The following is a 21,740-nucleotide window of genomic DNA, read 5'->3' as shown; positions in this document are numbered from 1 at the left end:
GCTCAATACTCTAAGGGGCCTAGAATCCAACAGCCTTGATCAAGAGGGGAAAGGGGACCCGATAGGTCCCTGGGGAATGGAAGGGTCTCTGCCACCTGCACTTGAGAAGGGCGTGGGTGGGTGTCAGCCGCCACTGTCTGTGGGGAAGGGACTAGGATCAGAGAGGTGACAGAAGAGTTAAGGCGGATTCCCCTCCCACCCCCCACCCCAGGGGCTTCTCACCAGGTGGGCTCGGCTCAGCTGTGCTCTGGAGCGGGTTGAGTCCCACAGTCAAAGCTGGAGGCGGCAGGTTCCGCCCTACCAGCCTGGGACCGCCTCGTACCCCCCTTTTGGGGGCGTGTCGGGAGCGATGGAGAGGGGCGGGGGGAGACAGGAGCCCCTCCTGGCATCACGAGAAGGGGCGGGAGCACGGACTGGGAGGGCCTGGGGCGGGGCGGAAGTCGGGGTTCCCGGCTCGCTCCTCCTCCACGTCCTGGGGCTGCGGGGTCGAAAGGGGCAGCGGCGGGAGGACTGACAGAAGCAGGTGCCAGGAGAGGGGCTCAGGGTGAGCAGCAGCGGCAGGTGGTCGTGCCCCGTCCCTATAGGCAGGTGCCACCTGTCGCTTACTTTTTCCCTGACGCAGCAGCCAGAGTCGGATTCAGGGGAGGGAAAAGTTCAAACTGGAGCCCCGAACTCCTGGGTGTGAGGGAGGAGGGGGCTGGAGACCTGAATTCCTGCGTTTGAAGAAAAAGAGGCAGAGGCTTGGACTCCTGGGCCCGAGGGAGGAGTGGGTTGCGGGCCCATACTTTCGGATGTGAGGGAAGAGGGATTCCAGAACAGGGACAAGAAACGTTGAGACTTATCAGTGTGCCCGACAGGCAGAAAGGTCCAGAAGGGGCTTGGGAACCCAGACTCCTGGGTCTGAGGGAGGAGGCTGGGGTATGGGCTATGTAAGGTCGAAGGGAGCGCTGGTTATTTCCCACTGGCAGGACTGAGGGCGTGATCTTTGGCAGAACAAGTTTAGGGCTCTGTCCTGAGGTGCGTGGGAGGCCACAGTGCTCCTGGATTGGATTACATGCAAGAGGGCAAGCTGAGGCCGTGGCTATAAATATCACGGAGGATTCGGCTGGAGCCCAATGCTCCAGGCAAGGGCCCTGATGCCTTATTCCACAGAAAATCATCACTACCGCTCCCGAGTCTTAACAATAGAGGCATTGCCAATACCACAGATACCTTTATTGTTCCTGGCACTCAAATTCCCAAACCCATCTTCCCACGGTCCCATCCTCTACTACCCCAAAACTCAAACTCCCAGCATTCCACGCGGGGAAAAACTACAACTCCCAGAAAGCTCTGCGCTCAGACCGGCTCTAGACTCTAGAGAGGCCGATGAATTTTCAAGGTTCGCGCGCTCGTTTGCTATTGGTTTTCAAGGAGGCGTGGCCACAGGAGGTCCGTGGCGGTGATTGGCCGGCAGTTCCTGCTGCTCAAGATCCCAGAGGAGGCGGCGGAGCCTGCGCAGTTCACGGTGCAGGGCGTCGTCCGTCACCGGACCGGTGAGGCTGAGGCGCGAGCTGCCCAAGGGCAGGATGAGGGGAGGATGGGAGGAGAAACTTTCGAAGATGTCCCCTATGAGACCAAAGAAGTCGGAGTTAAATTCTGAAAATGGGCGTGAGGCAGCAGTGTCGGGGATAGCCGAGACTGCGTCACGCCCGAAGAAAGGAAAAAAAACCCGGCAACTACTGGAGCAGGGTCCCCTCAAACGCGACTCTTGGTAGTCCCCAAGCATCATGGGAGCTGTAGTTCAGACTATGAAAGGCCACCGTTGCCTGGGAAACGGGCGATATAGTTGGGTTCTTGGGTCCATTAGGGAGGAAGGACTGGGAACTTCGTTGTACAGATTCCTTAGAGTGGAGGGGCCTGGAACTCGGCCCCCTAGGTGAGGAGGAAAGAGGGAAAGAGGGGGAAAGAGGCTGGGGACCTGAACCGCTGCGAAAAGAATAAGGAGCTGGGGGCTTGAACTCCTGTATCCTGGGGGAGAATACTGTATCCTGGGATCCAGCACTTAGATCCCGGGGCAGGAGAGGGATAGGGGTCCAGAATCTTGGACCAGGAGGAAGGAGTTGGGGCTATGGATCCCTAGGTCCTGAGGACAGAAGAAAGCTGACAGCCCCAATGCCTCCGTCCCTATTTCTCCTCACCTGTGTCCACAGCATCTCGCTCTGCAGGGGGAGGATCCCAGGCAGGTGGAGGCCCGCGGCCAGGACCCAGCTGGTAGTGGCTGAGCAGATGGTGGAGCTGAGCAGGGGTCAGCGTGGGGTGGTCAGTTCGTAGGCTGCTCCATGAAGCCTGGTGGGAAGATGAGGTGAAAAATCCACGGTCGTTATGGGGCAGCTGAGAAATCCTAAGTGGAAGGCCCTCCATAGAAGAGGGCATGGATGTAGTGGGTAGACAGTGATGTCTGTGCAATGTCTTCCAGGTACTGTGAGACGTGGTTGTCACCAAAGTGATAGTGGGAAAGGGCATACTCTCAGCTTTAAGAAAGAAAAATGTGATTTGCTTTGGAATACATGAGTAGGTAGGAGTAGGCAGGGGTGGAGAAGAAACAAAACTGACCATTAGTTTATGTTACTGTGTGCATAGGTGTTCATTATTCTACTGTGGCTACCTTTTGTAACTGAAAATTTCTGTACCTAACCTAGATCTAGGCAACAGAATCATCACTGTGGTTAAAACAAGAAACTCAACCCAGATTGCCTGGGTTCAAAAGTCCCAGGCTACTCATTACCTTCTCGCAAACCCTGTGCCTCAGTTTCCTCACCTGTAAATTGGGGGAGAACAGGAACTACCTAACAGCGTTGTTAGGACGATTTAATATGGCAAGACTGTAAAGTACACAGAACTCTGACTGGTGCTTATTAAATGCTCTGTAAAAGTTTGATAAATAAAAGTAAATAAATGAAATCAAGTGACCTAGCCTGCCTGATTCTCAGTTTCTTTGTCTGAACAAAATTGTCAATTAATAACCTACTTCACGAGGCTTAGTCAGCATTCAGTGAGAAGGGCTAAACACAGTATCTGGCATGTGGTTTACGTTCAATGAATGTTTTAAACGTCACATTCCTTGGTCCCATACCAGACTTCCTGAATCAGCATGTCTGAGGGAGGGGACCCTGGAAACTATTATTAATAAGTCCAACTGGGATTCAAATGCAGCCCAACTTGGACATTTATGTGGCTGGCTTCCTTCTAGCTGCTGATGCCTCACCCATGGTGTCTGAACTGGGACTGGGGATAACATGGAGCCCAAGGGGAGACCCAAGGGTAAGCTGAATACAGAGGATGGATGAGTGGGATTGGGGACTCAGAGGTCAGGGGTCAGGAGTCACCTTGAGCAGGGAGGTGCGAGGCACACAGAGCAGGTTCACAGCTATGGAGAGTTTCCGGAAGAACTCAGTGGCAATGTCACCCAGCCCAGCCCCCTGCAGCCAGTCCAAGACAAGGTCCAGGTTGGTTCGGATTTGTACAGCTCGGGACCATTGATAGAAAGGTCGGCCTTGACCTGTGGGGGAAGGGTGTGAGAAGCAATGGGTGCACGGACTCTGCCCTCCTGCCTCCCAGACCTTTCCTATTCTTCAGCTTGGGATCTGGAGCTTCCTCTCCATAGTCCCTAAAGATGAGGCCTGAGCCTCTGATGTGTCTTAACTGATGCAGGTCTCAGTGGCTCCTGTCTCTGCTTCCTGGACCCTTTCCAGACCAACCCTCACCTCGTTCCATCAGCGAGTTGAGAAGGGATGCATTGGAGAAGAAGAACAAGTAGCCGAAAGTCTGAGACACAAGGTCTGGGTGCAGCTCGCACTGGCTGGTCAGTTCCAGGGCAGCTTGAAACACGCCCAGGGTAGGTCTCAACCCTGGAGGCATGGCCCCCAGCTCGGCTCCAGGCCCCGGCAGCTCTGCCCCAGCTGTGAAAGGGTTACTATCCAGGAGAGCAGGCAGCGTTGAATACAGAGTCTGAGGAGACACAGAGATGCAAACAAGGGATCGGACTACAACTCCCTGGAAGCTTCAGGGTAGTAGAGTATGAAGGTACTGGGGAGCGCCACCAAAGGCTTCTGGGAATTGTAGTCCATTCTACCTTCAACATCCCAAAGGTCTCCATGAGCAAAATCCTACTTTCCAGATAGGTTCCTAGCATTCATCAGGCCTGGGATACTTCAAGTTTAAGAAAGGCTTTCCAGAAGTGTCTTGGGTATTTTAAGACCACCTCTGATGTAGTTCTCAACAGAGAGAGCTCAAGGAGGACAAAGGACATTGAAAAAAGAGGCTCCCTTCAATCAAAGAATTATTTATCCAGAATTCCCGAAGGAAAGGAAAAGAATGGAGAGTCAGGAAGTGGGAGTGGGGTGGCAGGTAGCCAGTGGAAAGTGAGATCAGGCCAAGGACAGGAAATGAGGTCAGAGCCAAAGAAGAAATAAAACCACACTTGGCAGGGATGTACAGGAAGTGAAGCCTAGGAGGAAAGGGCTTCACAAATCAAGGCTGCTCAAGGAACATAGAGACTACCTGTCCCAAAATATCCCCTTTCATTCTACAGATAAGGAATGAGGCCCAACATAAGACAGAAACCCTGAGAATTCCAAGAAGCAATATTAAGTTCAAGAGTGCGGGTGGTGGGACTTCCCTGGTGGCACAGTGGATAAGACTCCATGCTCCCAATGCAGGGGGCCCAGGTTCAATCCCTGGTCAGGGAACTAGATCCCACATGTGTGCTGCAACTAAGAGTTCACATGCCAAAACTAAGGAGCCCACCTGCCGCAACTAAGGCCCAGCACAACCAAATAAATAAATATTAAAAAAAAAAAAAAAGAGTGGTGGCGGGGGACTGGGGCAGGAAGCAGGCCCTACAGGATGGGCACTCCAGGGAGAAAAAGGCTTGTGGCTCAGAAAAGGGAATGAATTCAAAGCTATAGGAAGTGAGGCCAGCAAACACAGAAAGTGAGGCCTGAATAAAGAGGTTTAACTTAAATGACAGTGCCTAGTATTATTTGATCTATATTTATCTATCCATCTATCTATCTATCTATCTATGTAACTTATCAGTGACTTAACAGTGGACTTAGAAAACAGTAGCTTGAGAAAGTGGTAACAGTGATATAACCAGGCAGTGAAGTCAGCCTATGAGGAGGGGATAGTTGCAGAGACAGGAAGAGAAGTCAGGAAGGCAGGAAGTGATGTAAGCTCAAACAGGAACTGGTACCAGAACAGCAAAGTGCGAGGTGGGGGAGGGGCTGGGACATGGGAAGTGATGTCAGAAGCAGGAAATGTTGCTAGGTCAAATAAGAAGTGACACCAGATGTAGTTCATGTGATGTAGTTCAAACAGGAAGTGATGCTATACCAAACAGGAAGCAGGGATCAAGGCCAACCTTGGTGAGGTAGTAGACAGACTGCTGGAAGGTACACATGATGACCTCATCCAGGAGGGCCATAGCCTCGTCACACAATTCCAAGTCATTGCAGAGCTGTGGGTCTGAGGACAGGCATAGGAGTGAGAGGGAGAACCAGAGGCTGCCAGGCAGAAGCCCAGGTCCCCAGGTGCAGGCAACGGCAGGAGGCTTGGACAAGCATGGGCCTGGGTCAGAGCTCACCCTCCTGGTCGGCCTCCTTCTCCATCTCTAGCACCTTCTCCTGCACAAAGCTCAGCAACTCCGTGGTGTTGGCCATCCATAGCATGAGTGGCCGCAACTCCACAGACACAGCCTCAGGGGTCAAGGGCACCTCAGGAACCCCCTCAGGGTGGCTGGGAAAAGGGGAAGAGACTTGTAATCCTTGCCCAATTCCCCCCCCTGCCAAATATGTCCAAGCCCCGAGATCTGGGTCTAACTGGGGTCAGAGTCCAACCCTCATTTCACAACTAGAACAGTTGAGTCCCAAAGAAGCTTGCACTAAAACATGCATGGAAATGTGAACACAGAACTGGCTGCGAATGCTGACCCCCACATCACTCTAGACCGTTCTCCCCAGAGTTTCTCTTACTTTTCTGGCTGACGGTCTCCAATTTCCTTAATCTTTTCCTGTGGAACAGTAAGATCAGAATTAAGGTGAGGTGGACGAGGAAGAGAGGTCTATGAGTTAATGCCCTGAGTTTTCCTTTTTGACAAGAGACTCTCCCCAATTTTCAAATGGACTCTGATTCTCAAGCTTCAGAATAGTCAATCCTCTTCTTACAGTTTAAAACACACACACCTATGATTAAGGGTGGTCTGTCTCCCTTTAGGTCTACTTCTGCTCAAATGGAGTTTCCCCCTATTCAAAAAAAACCTCCTAAACCTTTCCTCTTACTAGGCCCCAGCTCAATAGGATGGAACTTTCCCCGCCTCCCCCACCCCCAACTCTGAATGGCTTCTCCCTGGCAGATCCATCTGCTGGTCCAGTGGGTTTGTTCTCACTCGCCTCCAAGAATGGTCTCGCCCACTACGGCTCCAACCTTCAGGGATCTCTTCCCCTACCCCATCTCCCAGGATGGTTTCTTCCAATATCCCCCGGCTGCAAAGATAGGTACTACTGTACTGTCTTCTCTTAAAGCACTGTGGATTAATCCACAACTCCCAGCATCCCTTGGGGCCCCTTACTTAATAGCCCAAGCCCCCTCCTGAGGTATCCTGGGAGATGTAGTTTTGTCCTGCCCAACTACGGAACTAAGGTTGGAGGTGGCTAGAGGAGGCTCGGGAAAGGACTTGGGGCGCAGATGGGACTGGACGCAGGTTGGCAGTGCTCACCCAGACAGCCTCCTTGATGAGACGGGCCAGGCGGCCCAGCAGGCGCGGCAGGTGGCCCAGCTCCAGCTCCCGAGCTGAGTGCTGCACACACAGCGCCAGCAGCGTGGCGGGCCCCAGGGGCGGCAGGTCCCCGGCGCCGGCGGCCGCGGCACGCACGATCTCACCCAGCAGCGCCTCTTCCTCGCGCGGCCGAAAGCGCAGCACGGGCTCGCGGCCGTCCAGGTAGGCCGCCAGTGCCTCACCACGCTCCTGCAGGCCACGGCCACACAGGCGGCAAGAGAAAGCCCAGCCGGGGCCCGGCGGTGTGGCCCCGGGGCGTGCGGGCAGCCACGGAGGCCTCGCTGGCCCCGCGCCCCCAGCGCGGGGGTCCTTGTACATGAACAGGAAGTGCTCACCAAGCCCCAGCAGGTCGCCCGGATGCAGCTCGGTCTCCCGCAGCAGGAGGCACCCATTGTGCGTGACCGGGGCTCCCCGGGATGGGCGCACCATCGCCGGGGGCTCAGGACCTGCGCGCACTGTGCAGTGGCGCGGCAGGATGTCCGGGGCGTTGAGAAAGGTGTCTACATACGGGGCTGGGGACCCACCGCGGGCCGAGGAGTTCCCACCCCGGCCGAACACGTGCTGCTCCCGAGTCATCACATACACCACGAAGTCCTGGAGGGAAAGTGAAGATGCACTAAAGGACACCACTCCACGAGGACTGGATGCTTCTGAGGAAATCCCTCACCCACAGTTGACCGGATCCCTTGAATGAGCACTTCCAAGGAGATCTCCTGGGATCCCAAAGGACTCACCAATTACCTCCGACCTCCCATGAGTGGACTCTTCAAAGGCACTTCCTATGGTGAACTGTCCCATAACATCCATCCTGAAGACTGGATACGAGGAAACCCCTTTCTTGACATGGGCTCTACCATTTCCCTCCCTCAAAGAATGGATGCTTCCCGGGAGATCTTTTTCCAATGGATTCTCCCATCTTCTCACCTCCTCTGAATGGACTCCTTCAAGCCAATCCCTTCCTACAGTGGATTCTCCCATAACATCCAGCCCAAAGAATGGGTGCTTCCAAGGACACCACATCTCCATTACTAAAATGGACTGTCCCACTACCCTCACCCTCTAAGAATGGACCTTCCCAAGGAAACCTTCTTTCTCCTAGGAACTCTCCCATTTCCCTACCCCAGTCCCCACTTGCCCATCATTCCACCCCTGTGATGGAGGCTTTCAAAGACATTTCCCCTTCCAATAATAGTTTCTCTCAATATTCCCAAAGCAAGGATGCCTTTAAAGAGATTTCCCCTTTGAACAAAGGTTTCTTCCATTATCTCTACCCCATGAATGTACACTTCCAAGGAGACCCACTTTCTGTAATGGACTCTCATTTTTTCCCACCCCATGAATTTACTTCCAAGGAGCCGTAATTCTACAATGGACGCACCTATTCCCCCCACTCCCAGGATGGAGGATTCCAAAGACACTCTCCCTCCCATCAATGGATGCTCTCAATATTCCCATCCCCAAAAAGGACGTCTCCAAGGAGATCTCCATACAGTGGCACTTCTAGTAACCCCATCTTATAAATAGATGTTTTCAAGGAGACCCTCTTCTTATAATGGAGTGTCCCATTTCATCCACCAGATGAAGAGGTGCATTCCAGAAGACCCCTTCCTAAAAATGACTCTCCCATCTGCATCCTATAAAAATGGAAGCACTCTGTCTGACCCCCTTCCTAAAGTAGACACTTCTGTTCCCCATTCATGTCTGAGAAAACAGTCATCCTGATATCCATAAGTCCCCCCCCCTACACTGAACTCTCTCCCACTGCCTCCACCCCATGAATGCACATTTCTAAATTTCCTTACTACAATGTATTGGTTCATTTGCCTCTTGAGAAATATGGATCTTTCCATATTTCTGATCACCTTCTGAAGGTAGAATCTCCTATTTTTCATCCCTGTCTGGAGGAATGGAATGATCCTGAATACCCAAACCCCCTTTTTACAATGGGCTCTCCTGTTCCTTAACCCAAGAAGGGATTCTTCCACTGCACCTCACATGAACTCTCACATTACAGACACCCATGAATAGATGAATGCAAAGAAATTCCTCTCTACAAGAGATTAAACTCTTACTCCTGTTCCCAAGGAACGGACACTTCCAATGAAGCCTCTTACAAAGAAATTTCTCATGAGTCCCATCTGAAAGAATGGATGTTTCCAATGTTTCCCTCTCTTCCCATAACGTACTTTCTTATATTCCCAGAATAGATCCTTCCAATTTGACCACCTTTCCTAAATAGAGCCTCCTATTCACCAACCTTGTCTGGAGGAATGGGCTGTTATAATATATACAAACCCCTTCCTACAATGAACTTTCCCTGTCCTGTTGCCCCAACAAGGAAGAATGAATTCCTCCAATGCAAGTTCTTTGAATAGTTTTAACCTCTCACCCATATACACAGCCAAGTGACCTAACCCAGATGGATCCCTCTCTGAGAGTAAAAATGGAACTGTTCAGTAAACTCCACCACCTTCCAGAGTGGGCTTTCCCATTGATTCCAACTGTACCTGTTGAGCTTGGCTGTACCATTGTTAACCCAAAGGTGGACAAAACCATAAGAATGATTCTCCTAATTATCATACACACACACACACACACACACACACACACGAATATTTCCAATAATACATTACATTTCTTTAATGAAATAACTTACCACTGGCCCCCAACCACTAATCCTTTCTTTCTCTTGTTCCCCAACACTCAAACAAGTTCTCCTATTGCCACTCATATATGTAAAATAGTATCACTACCACCTGTACCCATCAACAATGTTCACAATCGTTCCAAAGTAAATCATCAACTTTAAAAAATGATTTAGGGACTTCCCTGGTGGTCCAGTGGTAAAGAATCCGCCTTCCAATGCAGGGGACTCGGGTTCGATCCCTGGTCGGGGAACTAAGACCCCACATGCCGCGGGGCAACTAAGCCCGCGTGCTGCAAAGTACGGAGCTCGCGCGACACAACTAGAGAGAAGCCCTTGCACCGCAACGAAGAGTCCGCGCCCGCAACAAAAGATCCCGCATGCCGCAGCTAAGACCCAAGACCGCCAAAAATAAAAATAAATTAATTAAGTAAATATTTTTAAAAAAACGATTCAATCCACTCCTCCTAAGACAACATAGGCTTACCCCGAACAAGATTCCAGGCGTCAATCAAATTATCTCCCTCCCCAGAAGATACTCTTCCATTACTCTCCCTCAAGAAAAAGAGGCCTCCAAGAAGATCTTTCTAAAATAGGCTCTCCCAGGAGTTACGGCTGGGCATGGACTAGTGGTTAGAATACCGGGCTTTCACTGCTGTGGCCCGGGTTCAATCCCTGGTCGGGGAACTGAGATCCCGCAAGTCGCACAGCGCGGGAAAATAAAATAAAATAAAATATAAAATAAAGTGGGCTCTCCCATTCTCCCTGGAGGAAGACACTGCTTTCTCCCAACTTTGAAAGAAATGAATCATCGCCTACTTGCCCCTCCAGTGAAATCCTTCTCCGACATCTATCTCCACCACTCCCATTCTCTTCTCTGATATTATCTCCTACTCTGGAACCTGGCTGAGACCATACCTTCCAACATACCTGAGACTAACGCGACCCACGGGATTCTGGGAGTTGTAGTTTTGCCGCCCATTCAACCGAAGGGTGGGGCATAGGTCTCTCTCGTTAGGACAGGTTGCGCTTACCTGGGCGTCCTGGTAGCCCTGCAGCAGCAGGAAGTAGGGGCGGTTGCTGGGGGCCTGGATGAGGCACTGGGTCAATTGATCGAAGTCGCCGGGGTCTACAGGTCCAATTTGGGCATCGGCTGCCCCTGGGGCCATGCTAAGTGCCTGCTGCCTGCGCTCCTGCTGCCGCCGCCTCCGACCCTGCAGACTGAGCTCCGATACGCTGCGCCGCAAGGACAGGTTTTCCGAGCGCTCCTTGCCCCCGGACCCAGCCGAGGGCCCTGACCCCGACCCCGGGCCAGGACTGGCCAGCGCCGCCCCACCTGACGCCGCGCGGGAGCGGTTCTTCTGTGGCCGCCACGAGGGGGCGCCCGTGCCTGCCGAGAGAGATGGAGAAAGATGAGACAGACTGGAAAGAGCTAGAGATTCTAAAGAGACAATCGGCTGCAAAGAGGTGAGGCTGCTTCCCACATTTAGGTTTTTGCATATGCTGTTCCCTGTGCCTGGAACACACTTCCTGCTTGACTCCTACCCATCTTGTAATTTCAGCTCATAAATTCATTCATTCTTTCAGTTAATATTTTTTGAGCCCCTACTATGTGCCAGGCACTGTTCTAGGCACTAGAACTGTTCACGAAGAACAGAGAAGATACTGCGCCAAGGAAAGCAGAAACCACCTCCTCTTGAACACCCTTCCCTGACATTCCAAGTCGAAGCAGAGAAGGGCACCACTGGCACTCCGAACTTTGTCACACACAGCCCTGGCATCTAGTAGGTGCCCAGTGGGAAATGAGCTGAATGAGTGAACTGATGTTTTTCTCACTGGGCTGTGAAATCTAGAAGGGCGGGAACTTGTCAATGTCCCCACTGTATTCCCCCAGGGCCCTAAATAATGTGTGGCCCACAGAAGGTGTTCAGTGAATGCTTTTTGGAAAAAAAAAAAATAAAAGGAAAAGAAAAAAAGACAATGATGGTTATAATTGCCATTCTTTATTTAGCAACTACTATATGCCAAGCCCTGTGCTAAAACCCTTTATATGCATTATATCATTGAATCTTCGCCTAGGATTTTGCTGGGTTTAACCGGCGAAGAAAGCCCATGAATGTAACTGCTACACCACTCTATCTCTCAAAGGGAGACTCGGGAACAGAAAAGCTGTGAGAAGGCTCCCTGAGCAGACACTATCTTTGTGAACCCAGCCCCACCCCTGCCAGACTGTGCCCCCTCCTTTGTTATTTCATCACAGGTGCACCTCCTGTTCCAGGCCGGGCCTTCTCAAATACTAGGCCCCCAAGTAGCCTGGTCGTTGGCCAATACAAATACCGCTTCATTTCCGGTGCACCACCCTCAAGCCCCCACTCAGGCTTTGCAGCCAACCCAGCCTAAGGTCACCTGGTCCAAGGCCCACCCTTCTGAAGCTCCGCCCTTTCTTAGGCCCTGATCTAATAGCCCATTTCTTCACCTTCCAAGCGCGTCCCCCTTCTAGCTTCCATCCACATAGGCCCTGCCCCTCACGAGCCAATTCAGCCTACTACAGAGAGGCCATCTGTCATCAGGACCATTCATCTGCCCCGCGCAATATCTCTGCCTTCCTATTACTCCATTCCGAGGCCCCGCCCCAGCATCGCAGGCCCCGCCCATCAACTCTGCACCTATCCCAAGAGAAAAGTCCTCGGGCCTAGGCCATCTGGCTGACCTAGGTCCTGCCCCACCTCCGCCTTCCCCTAGACCCAGTGCTATAGGTCCCGCGCAGTCCCCGTCCCGCGGACCCCTCCCCCGGCGCCCGCCATCCTGTCCCAACAGTCCCTCAGGCCCCGCCCACCATGGCTCCGCCCCAAGCCCCACCCATTCCCTCCTCAGGCCCCGCCCCCAGAATCCGGCTTCCCCGCCCCAGCCACCCCCAGCTCACCGTCGCCGTCTGCCGCTCCGAAGGCCTCCTGCTCCAGGCGGCGCGCCTCCTCGCGGCCGCGGAGCTCGAAACGCCGCGCCCAGCCGGGCCGCGCCCGCCAAAGCTCCTGCACCAGCAGTGGGCGCTCCGAGTCGCCCAGAACTCGCAGGTGCTCCGCCCGCCACTCGCCGCTGCCAATGGCGCCCGCCGCGGGCCGGCCCAGCGCGTCGCACAGCGCGAAGGCGTCCACGCAGCTGCTCTCGCCGGGGCCGCTGCCGGGGCTGCCGGCCAGACCGTAGCGCTCCAGCGCCTCGGCCACCAGCTCGCGCGCCGTGGACCGCGCCGTGGCCAGCACGCTCTTGTAGTTGGCGCCCGAAGCCAACCCGGCGCCGAAGATCTTAAGGACCCCCGGGGGCGCCGTGGCGCGGGCGGCCAGTGGCGGCTCGGGGGCCACGCCCGCCGCCAGCTCCGGCAGCTTCTTCTCGCTGGCCCAGCGCTGCGCGGCCCCCGGAGTCCCGGGGGCTCCCGCGCCACCGGACCCCGTGGTCCCCGAGCCCCGAAAGAGCTGAGAGATGCGCTTGGCGCGGCTCCCTGAGGCTCCCCCGGCCGCCTTGACCGCGCCCACTCGCCGCAGCTCCACGTGCGGCGGCGGCGGGGGCAGTGGCTCGCTGCTGCGGCTCCCCGTGTCCGAAGACGAAGACCTGGGAGCCCACCGGCGAGCAGAGACACGGGAGAGAGAACCAGAAAGACATGCAGAGACGGGGGTAGGGGGTAGAGAAAGAGAGAGGTGGGCAGAGACCCAGAGTGGGGGGGCGGGGAGGAACAGAGACCCAGAAAGGGAGGGACAGACACCCAGAGATAGTGGGGGACAAACACCCACAGAAGGACGAGAGACGCGGGGTGTATAGAGATGGGGGGTGGCGTGGGCAGAGGCCAGAGGCAAAGAGAGAGCGAAGGAGAGAAAATAAATAAATAAAGGCGAGTCCCACAGAAGGAAATTCCAAGAGGTGAGCAGGGACAGGAGGAAGGTGAACCAAACCGCTACTCCTACTGTGTCCCTATCCCCGTGTCCACTGGCCTAAACCCATCTCCAGGCCCAGCGCTATCCCTCACCGGACCCTATATCACTGGGGCCCACTGTCCCCTACCGCCTGCCATCTCACTTGCCCATTCAGGACAGGAACTGGAGCCAACTCTTTCCGGTTCCCTGGCATTACCCAGTGCAGGGACTGGGTCATAAACAGGGACAGATGGGAGGCAGGTGGGGCAGGGGCAGGAGCCGTGAGGAGGTGGGCACTCACTTGACAGAGACAGCGCTGGGCCAGCGTCGACCCAGCTTGGCCAGTTGCTTCCTGGGAGAATTGATCCACAGGCCCACCGGGAGATGGAGCTTCCCAAAACGGGGGCTTCCGCCCTCCTTCCGCTCACCAGATAGCATGGCCCTAAGGGAGGGTGGGTAAAGCCCCGGCTCCTGAGGCCTTGAGAGGTAGGGATGGGGTGAAGGGGGACCTGGACTCCTGAGTCAGAGGGAGGAGGGGTCTGGGACCCAGCCTCCAGAATCTGGGCGGAGGAGGGGATGGGAGCCCGGATTGCTGGTTGCTGGGATGGCGGGTGGCTGGGGACTGACTCCTGGGTCTGAGGGAGGAGGGTGCTGGACTCCTGGGTCCCCAGCTCTTACCCTGCTTCGGGTCCCGGCAGCACCCGGGGGCCCTGGCTCCGCTTGCCCTGGTTAGTTCCTGACCCCGCTGCTCCTGATCAGCCTTTGCCTCTGCCCCAGCTCCCAGCACTGGGTGGGGGACAGGAAAAGGCAAGAGGAAACCGGCAGGAAGAGCGGGGAGGGGGCGTCCTGTGAGGGGACCGGGCCTGGGGGAGGAGACCTGGGGAAGGCTGGCCCGGCCCCACTCCTTGATTCTGGAATTACATCGCAGCCAGTTGGCCCCTTCCAGGACCCACAGGACCAGGTTCCCAGCCCCTCCTCCCTCAGACAGAAGACCATCCCCAGGCTTCCCTAGGGGAACCAAAAGTTAGAATCAGTCCGGAGGAGTGAGTCAGATACTTAGACAACCAGATAAATATTTATTTTCTCCTTGATTCTTTGGCCTTTTCTTCTGAAACCTCAGAGTCCTGAGCAGCTCCACTGCCAGTGCTGAACCAGGAGGACTTTATGAAATCGATCACTTTCCCAGACCGAGATAAAAGTATCCTGGTTGGGGTACAAATAGCAGAAACAAGGTTAGGTTCTAATGAGGGAGGAACACCCCTCTCGGCCTCCCTATGTTTGATCTTATTCTAGCAGTTATCCAAGCTTCGCCCTCCTAGGTAAGCCCCGCTCCCAGAGGAAGTCCGGCTCTCAGCGCTCCTTGGCTGGAGACCCCCTTCTGTATTAGGTAGTTGGAAGCCCCCGCCCCTCGCTCCAAGCCCTGCCTTCTTCAGTGGGCGGCTCACACGGTGGCAACACTGGCTATCAGCACGACAAAGCCCCAGATCAGCAGCCCGACCAGGCGGCTTCTCAGCACTTTCTCTGGCTTCGGAGACTGTGACTGGAGGGTTGTGGCTGTCTGGGGGCGATCCAAAGTCACCTCACCTAGGGCCACCTCATCCTTGGTTTCAGTGTTTGGTGACGGTATCTCCTCCACGATTCTTTTGGGCAATACTGATAGAACAGGGTTAAGGAGCAGTCCTGGGAGGGCGCGAAGGTCCTGCCAAGGCCAAGGCAAGCTCTCCCCACAGTAACTTGCCCCAGGACCCAGGCCCTCCGGGACATAATTACGCCTCCAACTGCGTGAAGCCCAAACACACCCACAAGGGAGGCCTGGCCCAGTGGCCAGAGGCCACACTCAGGACCGGAAGCCATACCCTCGTGGCCTGAAACCACACCCCAATGGGAAGTTATGCCCCATAAGCCACGCCTCTGAAGCAGGCCACTCCCTGAAGCCGCCCCCCCACACACCAGGACCCTGAATCCCACTTCTTTCAACTCCCCAGCACTGACCTGTGACGTGAAAATAGATGATCGTGGCTGGACTGGATTGCACGGAACCCAGCTCGCAGCGATACGTGCCTGCATCCTTTGGACGCACCATGGTCTTGGTCAGCGTGGGCTCCTTCCCCTTGGACATCAAGGTCTCAGAATTGTTCCCCCAAACCTAAACCCAAGCTCAAGGGGTCACAGAGGCCTGGGGAATTCAGGGGTTGGGGAGTACAGGGGTGAGAAGATCATGGGGCTTCAGTGGGGAGATGGGAGTCCAGGGTGTACTGGTCAGGGCATGGGTTCCCAGGGGATCAGAAGAAGCCAAACTTGGTAGGTCATGGGTCATGGGTATTATGGGTGCAGGCCTGTGGATACAGGGGCCAGGGGGCTCATGCAAGCCTGATGGAGTTCAAGGGTAACGGGAGTTGGAGGGCCCCACCCTGTAAAAGCTGTAATCGGTCAGGCCTTGAGAGATTTTATGCCAGTTGAGCTCACAGTCCAGGATCATATCTTCCATCTGATGGACCTTGACTTTGCGCTCTGGGAATAGGGGGTTACTGTGGGATGCTCTTTCACGGTTCTGGGCCCTCTCCCAACCCCCTTCCACTTGTTCTCGCCCCGCCTTTTCTTGTTGGCTGTCTCCAGTCTCCGACCTCTTTAGACTCTTGATCTCACCTCTGGCTCCGCCCCTCTTGCGCCAACCCCTCCGGCTGCGCCCAGCTCTCTCACCTCCGCAATTCGAGGACTTTCGACAAGAGTGAACCTGCTTCTGGCAGGTACTGCACCAGATCAGAGGCTGCAACATCAAACCTGAAGGAGCAGGTTCGAGGCTGTGTTCTCCCACTAAGAGGCGGGGCTAAGAGGAGAGGGCAGGGCCAAGGGCTGGGGCGGGCTCAAGAGCCGAATCCTGAGGAGGTCAGCCTGCGGGGCTGGGCTAGAACACAGCCCTGTAGGAAGCCGGTCTAACCAAGCTCAGTAAAGAGTGCAAAAACTATATGCCCGCTTCCCAAGAAGTCCGAGGTGCAAAAGGAATACGGGAGACCCAGGAACCTCTCCACGCGGAGAATGAAAAAACACAGAGACCCAAAAGAGGGAGGCTGGGTATTCACGGGGCAGGGATGAGGGATAGAGGACCAGTTTCCATAATCCGGACTCACCACATTTGTTGGGACAAAACGCTGCCTCGGTAGAAAGAATTAAAAAAAAAAAAAAAATCAGATTTCTACGTTAAAGGGGATGAGAGAGGGGGTGAAAGAACAGGCTAGGGCTGGGGCTCTTGAGTTCCAGGAAGGAAAGACTTGGGTGTCTGGACCCCTGGGTCTGAGGGAGGAAGGGGTTGGGAGAGCTGATGGATGGGACTCGGAGAAGCAGAAGGCTGGGGTCAGGGACTCTTGGACTGTGAAAAGAGAAGGCTGAGATGCCGGCCTCCCATCTTCTCTCACCCGCTTTTTGAAACTGAGCAGCGTAGCTGGCAAAGTTATCCTTTGCCAGGTGCAACGTCCAGAACAGCTCCTTCACGAAGAGCTCGCCTGGGAAGAAGCAGGATGACGCAGAGGAGTCCCCACCCCCACCCTCCTGCTCCTCCCAGATGTGAGGCACAGGAAGTTGACCTCTGCCTGCAGAGCCTGGCTTTTGGGTCTCCTCAGGGAAAGACAATACAATTTAATGACCACTTAACATAATGCTGGCCACTGGGCTAAGCAACAACTGGGATGAAGGCTGTGTTATGGTTTCCATTTTAGAGGTGACAAAGCGCTCAACGCCACACAGCTAGGAAACCGGCAGAGCCAGAATTTGAACTTAGGCAGTCTGGTTCCAGAGCCCCAGTACCTGACCACCAGACCAGGTGTCACCAGCAATCACTTCCCTGAGAGTTTCTGGAAGCCCTCTCCTGCCCCCTCTGTGCATTTACCTTTTACATCACTGTCCATGATGCGTTTCAGATCCTTCAGCAAACTCCAAGCTGCCTTTTGCAGTGTGGCCTCATCTGTGGGGGGAGATAAACCCCAGATTCCAAGCATTGCTGTCTCATTGGCTCACCTAGTCTTAGAAACTACAACACCCACGGGGCCAATGGGCAAGGATTTGCCTGGTAAAGGGATTAACCCACGCCGTTGCCTTCTGGGAGTTGTAGTCTTATTTATTACATATGGAATAAAATTGCAGGATAAAAGGTAGGGAGAACAGTATTTGCCAGCCCTGGGGAACCCCAGAATCTGCATCCCAGCCTTCTCCATTCCCGAAACCAGGAGACTGTACCTCCAGCCCTTTCTCCCCAGCACCTCCCAGTAATCCTAGCCCCAGACCCCTCCTTTCCCAGGACCCAGGGGTCGCACTCCGCCCTCACCGACGACCCCCATATAGGAATCCTCGTCAATCGGCAGGTCCTTGAAAGCTTCCACTGCCTGCTTTACCCTTTCCATCACGTTTTTGTGATGCTTGGCCTCCAGGTGGCCAGGCAGGTAATCCGTCTCCAAGGACTTTAGCGCCTCCACGACGTTTGGGTCACACATGACACAGCCCCGGGCAGGAAGCAGGCAGCCGGCCAGAGCCGCCACCAGGAGGGGAAGCCGCCACGGCCCCATTGCGGCCAGAGCGCGCAGTTCGCGCCGAACTCCGGGGAGGCTCCTCTTACCCCAAACCGAGAAGGTGAACGCTAAACGGAGAGAAACCCTTCCCCGAGACTAATGGAGCCCCAATTTGCAGGGCGCACACTTCTCATTAGAAAACCGAGGAGTCCCGAAGCACTCTAAACAGCCGCAGCCCGACCTTGACTCCTGACTGTTGTACCTTCCAACACTAGGGTTCGCTGAAGAGTCCAGGTTCTGAGGGCTTTCAGAGAGGAAGAACAGGCCACTCTTTTTCCCACGACCAAAATTAAAGATTTTGGCGGAGGAGGGTGGTGAGGGTGAGGTTGGTTGCGTGGTACAGACAGTTTTTAACTGGGGTTTACAGCCACGGTTCGCCCCTTACTAATAGGAACTCCCAAGCCTCTGCCTTCCGGCTACCCACGCAGGGCCCCAAATCCCCAAGAGCTATTCCCTGAGGTTTCCTTGGCCCCGCCCAGAAGCCCAACTCTTAGCCTGACTGGACCGCAACAAAGGGAGGCCCCGCCCATAGCTCCATGATGTCACAGCCCCCTTTACAGACTAGAACTTTCCCAGAGTCTACCGAAGGGGGCTTACCCTAGGGGCTCTGGTTTCCAAGCTAAGGAAAGGGCTTCTAGCCTTCAATTTCCGCCTCTCTCTGGGCCCCAGGACCCAGGCTTTTGGCTAGCTGCCCACGGCCCTCGGGAAACACTGTCCTCTAGCCACGAAAACGTGGGAAGTTGTCCTTTCTAGCCCTAGGACTACGACTCCCAGAAGGCCCTGGGGTCTCCCCGTAGCAGATTACTGCAGACAACCCCATAGCTTTATGGGAAATGTAGTTCAAGAATTATAATGTTGGGACTTCACTGGCGGTCCATCGGTTAAGACTGCGCTTGGGAGACGAGACCAGAGGCCGAACTCGGGATCTGACAAGATGGCCGGGCTGCCCCGCAGGATTATCAAGGAAACCCAGCGTTTGCTGGCAGAGCCAGTTCCCGGCATTAAAGCAGAACCAGATGAGAGCAGCGCCCGTTATTTTCATGTGGTCATTGCTGGCCCTCAGGATTCCCCCTTTGAGGGAGGGACTTTTAAACTTGAACTATTCCTTCCAGAAGAATACCCAATGGCAGCCCCTAAAGTACGTTTCATGACCAAAATTTATCATCCTAATGTAGACAAGTTGGGAAGAATATGTTTAGATATTTTGAAAGATAAGTGGTCCCCAGCACTGCAGATCCGCACAGTTCTGCTATCGATCCAGGCTTTGTTAAGTGCTCCCAATCCAGATGATCCATTAGCAAATGATGTAGCGGAGCAGTGGAAGACCAACGAAGCCCAAGCCATAGAAACAGCTAGAGCATGGACTAGGCTATATGCCATGAATAATATTTAAATCGATCCGATCATCAAGTGTGCATCACTTCTCTTGTTCTGCCAAGACTTCTTCCTTTTTTGTTTGCATTTAATGGACACAGTCTTAGAAACATTACAGAATAAAAGCCCAGACATCTTCAGTCCTCTGGTGACTGAATACACAGTAGCAAATCTATGTCTTGTCCTGACTCACTGTTGTAAAGCAGGAGCAGAGGCTAGAAGTGTCATCTGGATTGTTGCGAGACGTTTAAAAGCAGTGGCCCTTCTCTGCTTTTATTCATTTCCCCCTCATGGTTTGAGTATAAAGCACTGTGAATGAAGGTAGTTGTCAGGGTTAGCTTGCAGGGGTGTGGGTGTTTTCTTTATTATTATTATTTTTTTGGTGGTGGGGGGAAGGTAGTTTTAATTTTATGGACTCCTTTCCCCCTTTTTATGGTGATCTGATTGCATTGGTTAAAAGCAGCTAACCAGTTCTTTAGAATATGCTCTCTAGCCAAGTCTAACTTTATTTAGACACTGTAGATGGACAAGCTTGATTGTTTGAACCAAAATGGGAACATTAAACAAACATCACAGCCCTCACTAATAACATTGTGACTTTGCTGTCAAGTGTAGAATCCTCCCTTCAAGAAAAAGCTTGTGACCATTTTGTATGGCTTGTCTGGAAACTTCTGTAAATCTTATGTTTTAGTAAAATATTTTTTGTTATTCTACAAAAAAAAAAAAAAAAAGACTCTGCGCTTCCACTGCAGGGGACTCGAGTTTGATCCCTGGTGGGGGAATTAAGATCTCGCATGCCAAGCAGCGTGGACAAAAAAAAATTTTTTTTTTTAAATTAAATCTTTGCTCACTCCCCCGTCCACCCCTCCGCCTTCTTTCTCCAGCCTCGGGCTGGATGCTGAGGTCCCAGGGGAAAGAGAGGTCTGGAGGCCAGTGATGAGAGTCCAGGAAAGGAATTGGGTATCTGAGACCATAACTCACACAAGTGCACTAACAAGAGAGCAGGAACAGTATCCCAAGACGTGAGAAGTGAGAGTCCCCGGAAGCTCCACACCTTTACTCCTACTCACTTACACACACCCTCATGCACACGAGACTCAAAAAAACCTGCAGAGGGCTTCCCTGGTGGCGCAGTGGTTGAGAGTCCGCCTGCCGATGCAGGGGACACGGGTTCGTGCCCCAGTCCGGGAAGATCCCACATGCCGTGGAGCGGCTGGGCCCGTGACCCATGGCCGCTGAGCCTGCGCGTCCGGAGCCTGTGCTCCGCAACGGGGGAGGCCACAACAGTGAGAAGCCCGTATACCGAAGGGGGAAAAAAAAAACAAAAAACCCTGCAGAGATGGGTTGGTGATGAGGATTTTTAATTCATACTTCCCTCTCTCCCACCTATGGCAGCTGAGTAGGGACTGGTACTCCAAAACTCCCTGAGAAGACTAGAAAAGGGCTTAAATTCTCAGACAACTCTGTAATTAAAGTGTCTACCTTCGCTTCCTTCAAAAAGCCTCAAGGGAGTCCTGAAATCTGAGTCAAGAATCCCATCCTCTTTGGCCAGACGCTGTGCTCCTGCCTGGGTTGGAGACCAGTCTTGGGTCTGCATACCTTCTGATTCTTTCATCCCTGACTTACCCAAAGCCAGATTTAGAGGCTCTGTGAATTCAGGGGCAGAGAGTGGTTGGCAAGGGGCACAATACCTGCAGCTTTCTGCAAGCCCACAGGGCACCCTTACGCCAGCTGACTTTCAGTAAATCAACCCCATTGTTACCGAGTCCAAGCTCGCTGCATGACAGGCCAATAAATTGGGAGATGAGGTGTTGAGGAAAGGAACAGTGACTTTATTCAGAAAGCCGGGTGTTTGAGAAGAGGGCAGACTAGTGTCCTAGAGTACCATCTTATGGGGCCTGGATGCTAGTTTCTTTTATAGAACAGAGATGGGGAGGAGGTGAGGAAGTAAAGTAAAAAGGCCATAAGTCTTGCAAAACATCTCCTGGCTTGGCCAGCAACGGGGAGGGGGTGTGTTAATTTCTTCTTTCTTGCAGTCCTTCATGGGTGCGCGGGCAGGATGTTTCCCTGTGAGCTGAACAAAGGCACTTTGGTTTAACATTCAGTCAGAGGGGCAGAGTTCCCCATGCAGACCATCATGTACGCTTATAGCTATAGATAGCATCCTTTTAGTGATTATAGTAACAAAAGCAAGGGAAAGCAAAAGTTAACATAAAAGAAACAGATCCAACATGGAGTCAGATTTTGTTCTTCCCTGTTACACCATCACTCCCCAGCAGCCCAGCTGCAGAGGAGGAAACTTCCTTAATTGGGTAAAGCAACATGAACTTGGAGCCAAGATGTGCATGTCTACCTTTGGCAGTTTTGAGCTTAAAAAAAAAAAAAATGGTGTCCCTAGATCTCTGCAGAGCCTTGCTCCTTAAGCTACAGCATTCAGCAGCAGC

At 53.6% G+C, this 21,740-nt stretch overlaps 3 protein-coding genes across 5 annotated transcripts; 1 reads left to right on the top strand and 2 right to left on the bottom strand.

Moving 5' to 3' along the window:
* Positions 1 to 1,193: 1,193 nt before the first annotated feature.
* RASIP1 (Ras interacting protein 1) lies at positions 1,194 to 14,133 on the bottom strand. Its single transcript, XM_065898864.1, has 12 exons — positions 14,042 to 14,133; positions 13,665 to 13,805; positions 12,385 to 13,064; positions 10,496 to 10,851; positions 6,758 to 7,411; positions 6,015 to 6,052; positions 5,627 to 5,778; positions 5,405 to 5,508; positions 3,747 to 3,990; positions 3,369 to 3,541; positions 2,181 to 2,328; positions 1,194 to 1,608 (listed from the first exon to the last, which is right to left on the bottom strand). The coding sequence occupies exons 2-12, from the start codon at positions 13,799 to 13,801 to the stop codon at positions 1,409 to 1,411; spliced, it is 2,886 nt and encodes a 961-aa protein (XP_065754936.1). The 5' UTR covers positions 13,802 to 13,805; positions 14,042 to 14,133; the 3' UTR covers positions 1,194 to 1,408.
* A 306-nt stretch (positions 14,134 to 14,439) lies between these two features.
* Positions 14,440 to 18,190, bottom strand: IZUMO1 (izumo sperm-oocyte fusion 1). 3 transcript variants are annotated; one of them, XM_065898681.1, is made up of 9 exons: positions 17,682 to 17,919; positions 17,247 to 17,321; positions 16,777 to 16,863; positions 16,492 to 16,512; positions 16,064 to 16,144; positions 15,774 to 15,874; positions 15,356 to 15,509; positions 14,809 to 15,016; positions 14,440 to 14,566 (listed from the first exon to the last, which is right to left on the bottom strand). In XM_065898681.1, the coding sequence occupies exons 1-9, from the start codon at positions 17,917 to 17,919 to the stop codon at positions 14,440 to 14,442; spliced, it is 1,092 nt and encodes a 363-aa protein (XP_065754753.1). The 3 variants fall into 3 exon arrangements, with proteins under 3 accessions (XP_065754753.1, XP_065754754.1, XP_065754755.1); XM_065898682.1 differs by lacking the exon at positions 16,492 to 16,512 and having other exon boundaries at positions 17,682 to 18,190; XM_065898683.1 differs by lacking the exon at positions 14,440 to 14,566 and having other exon boundaries at positions 14,805 to 15,016; positions 15,425 to 15,509.
* Positions 18,191 to 18,824: 634 nt separating this feature from the next.
* On the top strand, positions 18,825 to 20,009 carry LOC136141015 (ubiquitin-conjugating enzyme E2 N-like). The gene has a single exon (XM_065899154.1). The coding sequence runs from the start codon at positions 18,857 to 18,859 to the stop codon at positions 19,313 to 19,315; it is 459 nt and encodes a 152-aa protein (XP_065755226.1). The 5' UTR covers positions 18,825 to 18,856; the 3' UTR covers positions 19,316 to 20,009.
* The last annotated feature ends 1,731 nt before the right edge of the window (positions 20,010 to 21,740 follow it).

This window comes from Phocoena phocoena, chromosome 20 (assembly GCF_963924675.1).
Source record: "Phocoena phocoena chromosome 20, mPhoPho1.1, whole genome shotgun sequence".
In the NCBI taxonomy this organism is placed as follows: domain Eukaryota; kingdom Metazoa; phylum Chordata; class Mammalia; order Artiodactyla; family Phocoenidae; genus Phocoena; species Phocoena phocoena.
The sequence above is the reverse complement of the archived record's forward strand: the minus strand, read 5'-3'. Positions and strand labels throughout refer to the sequence as shown.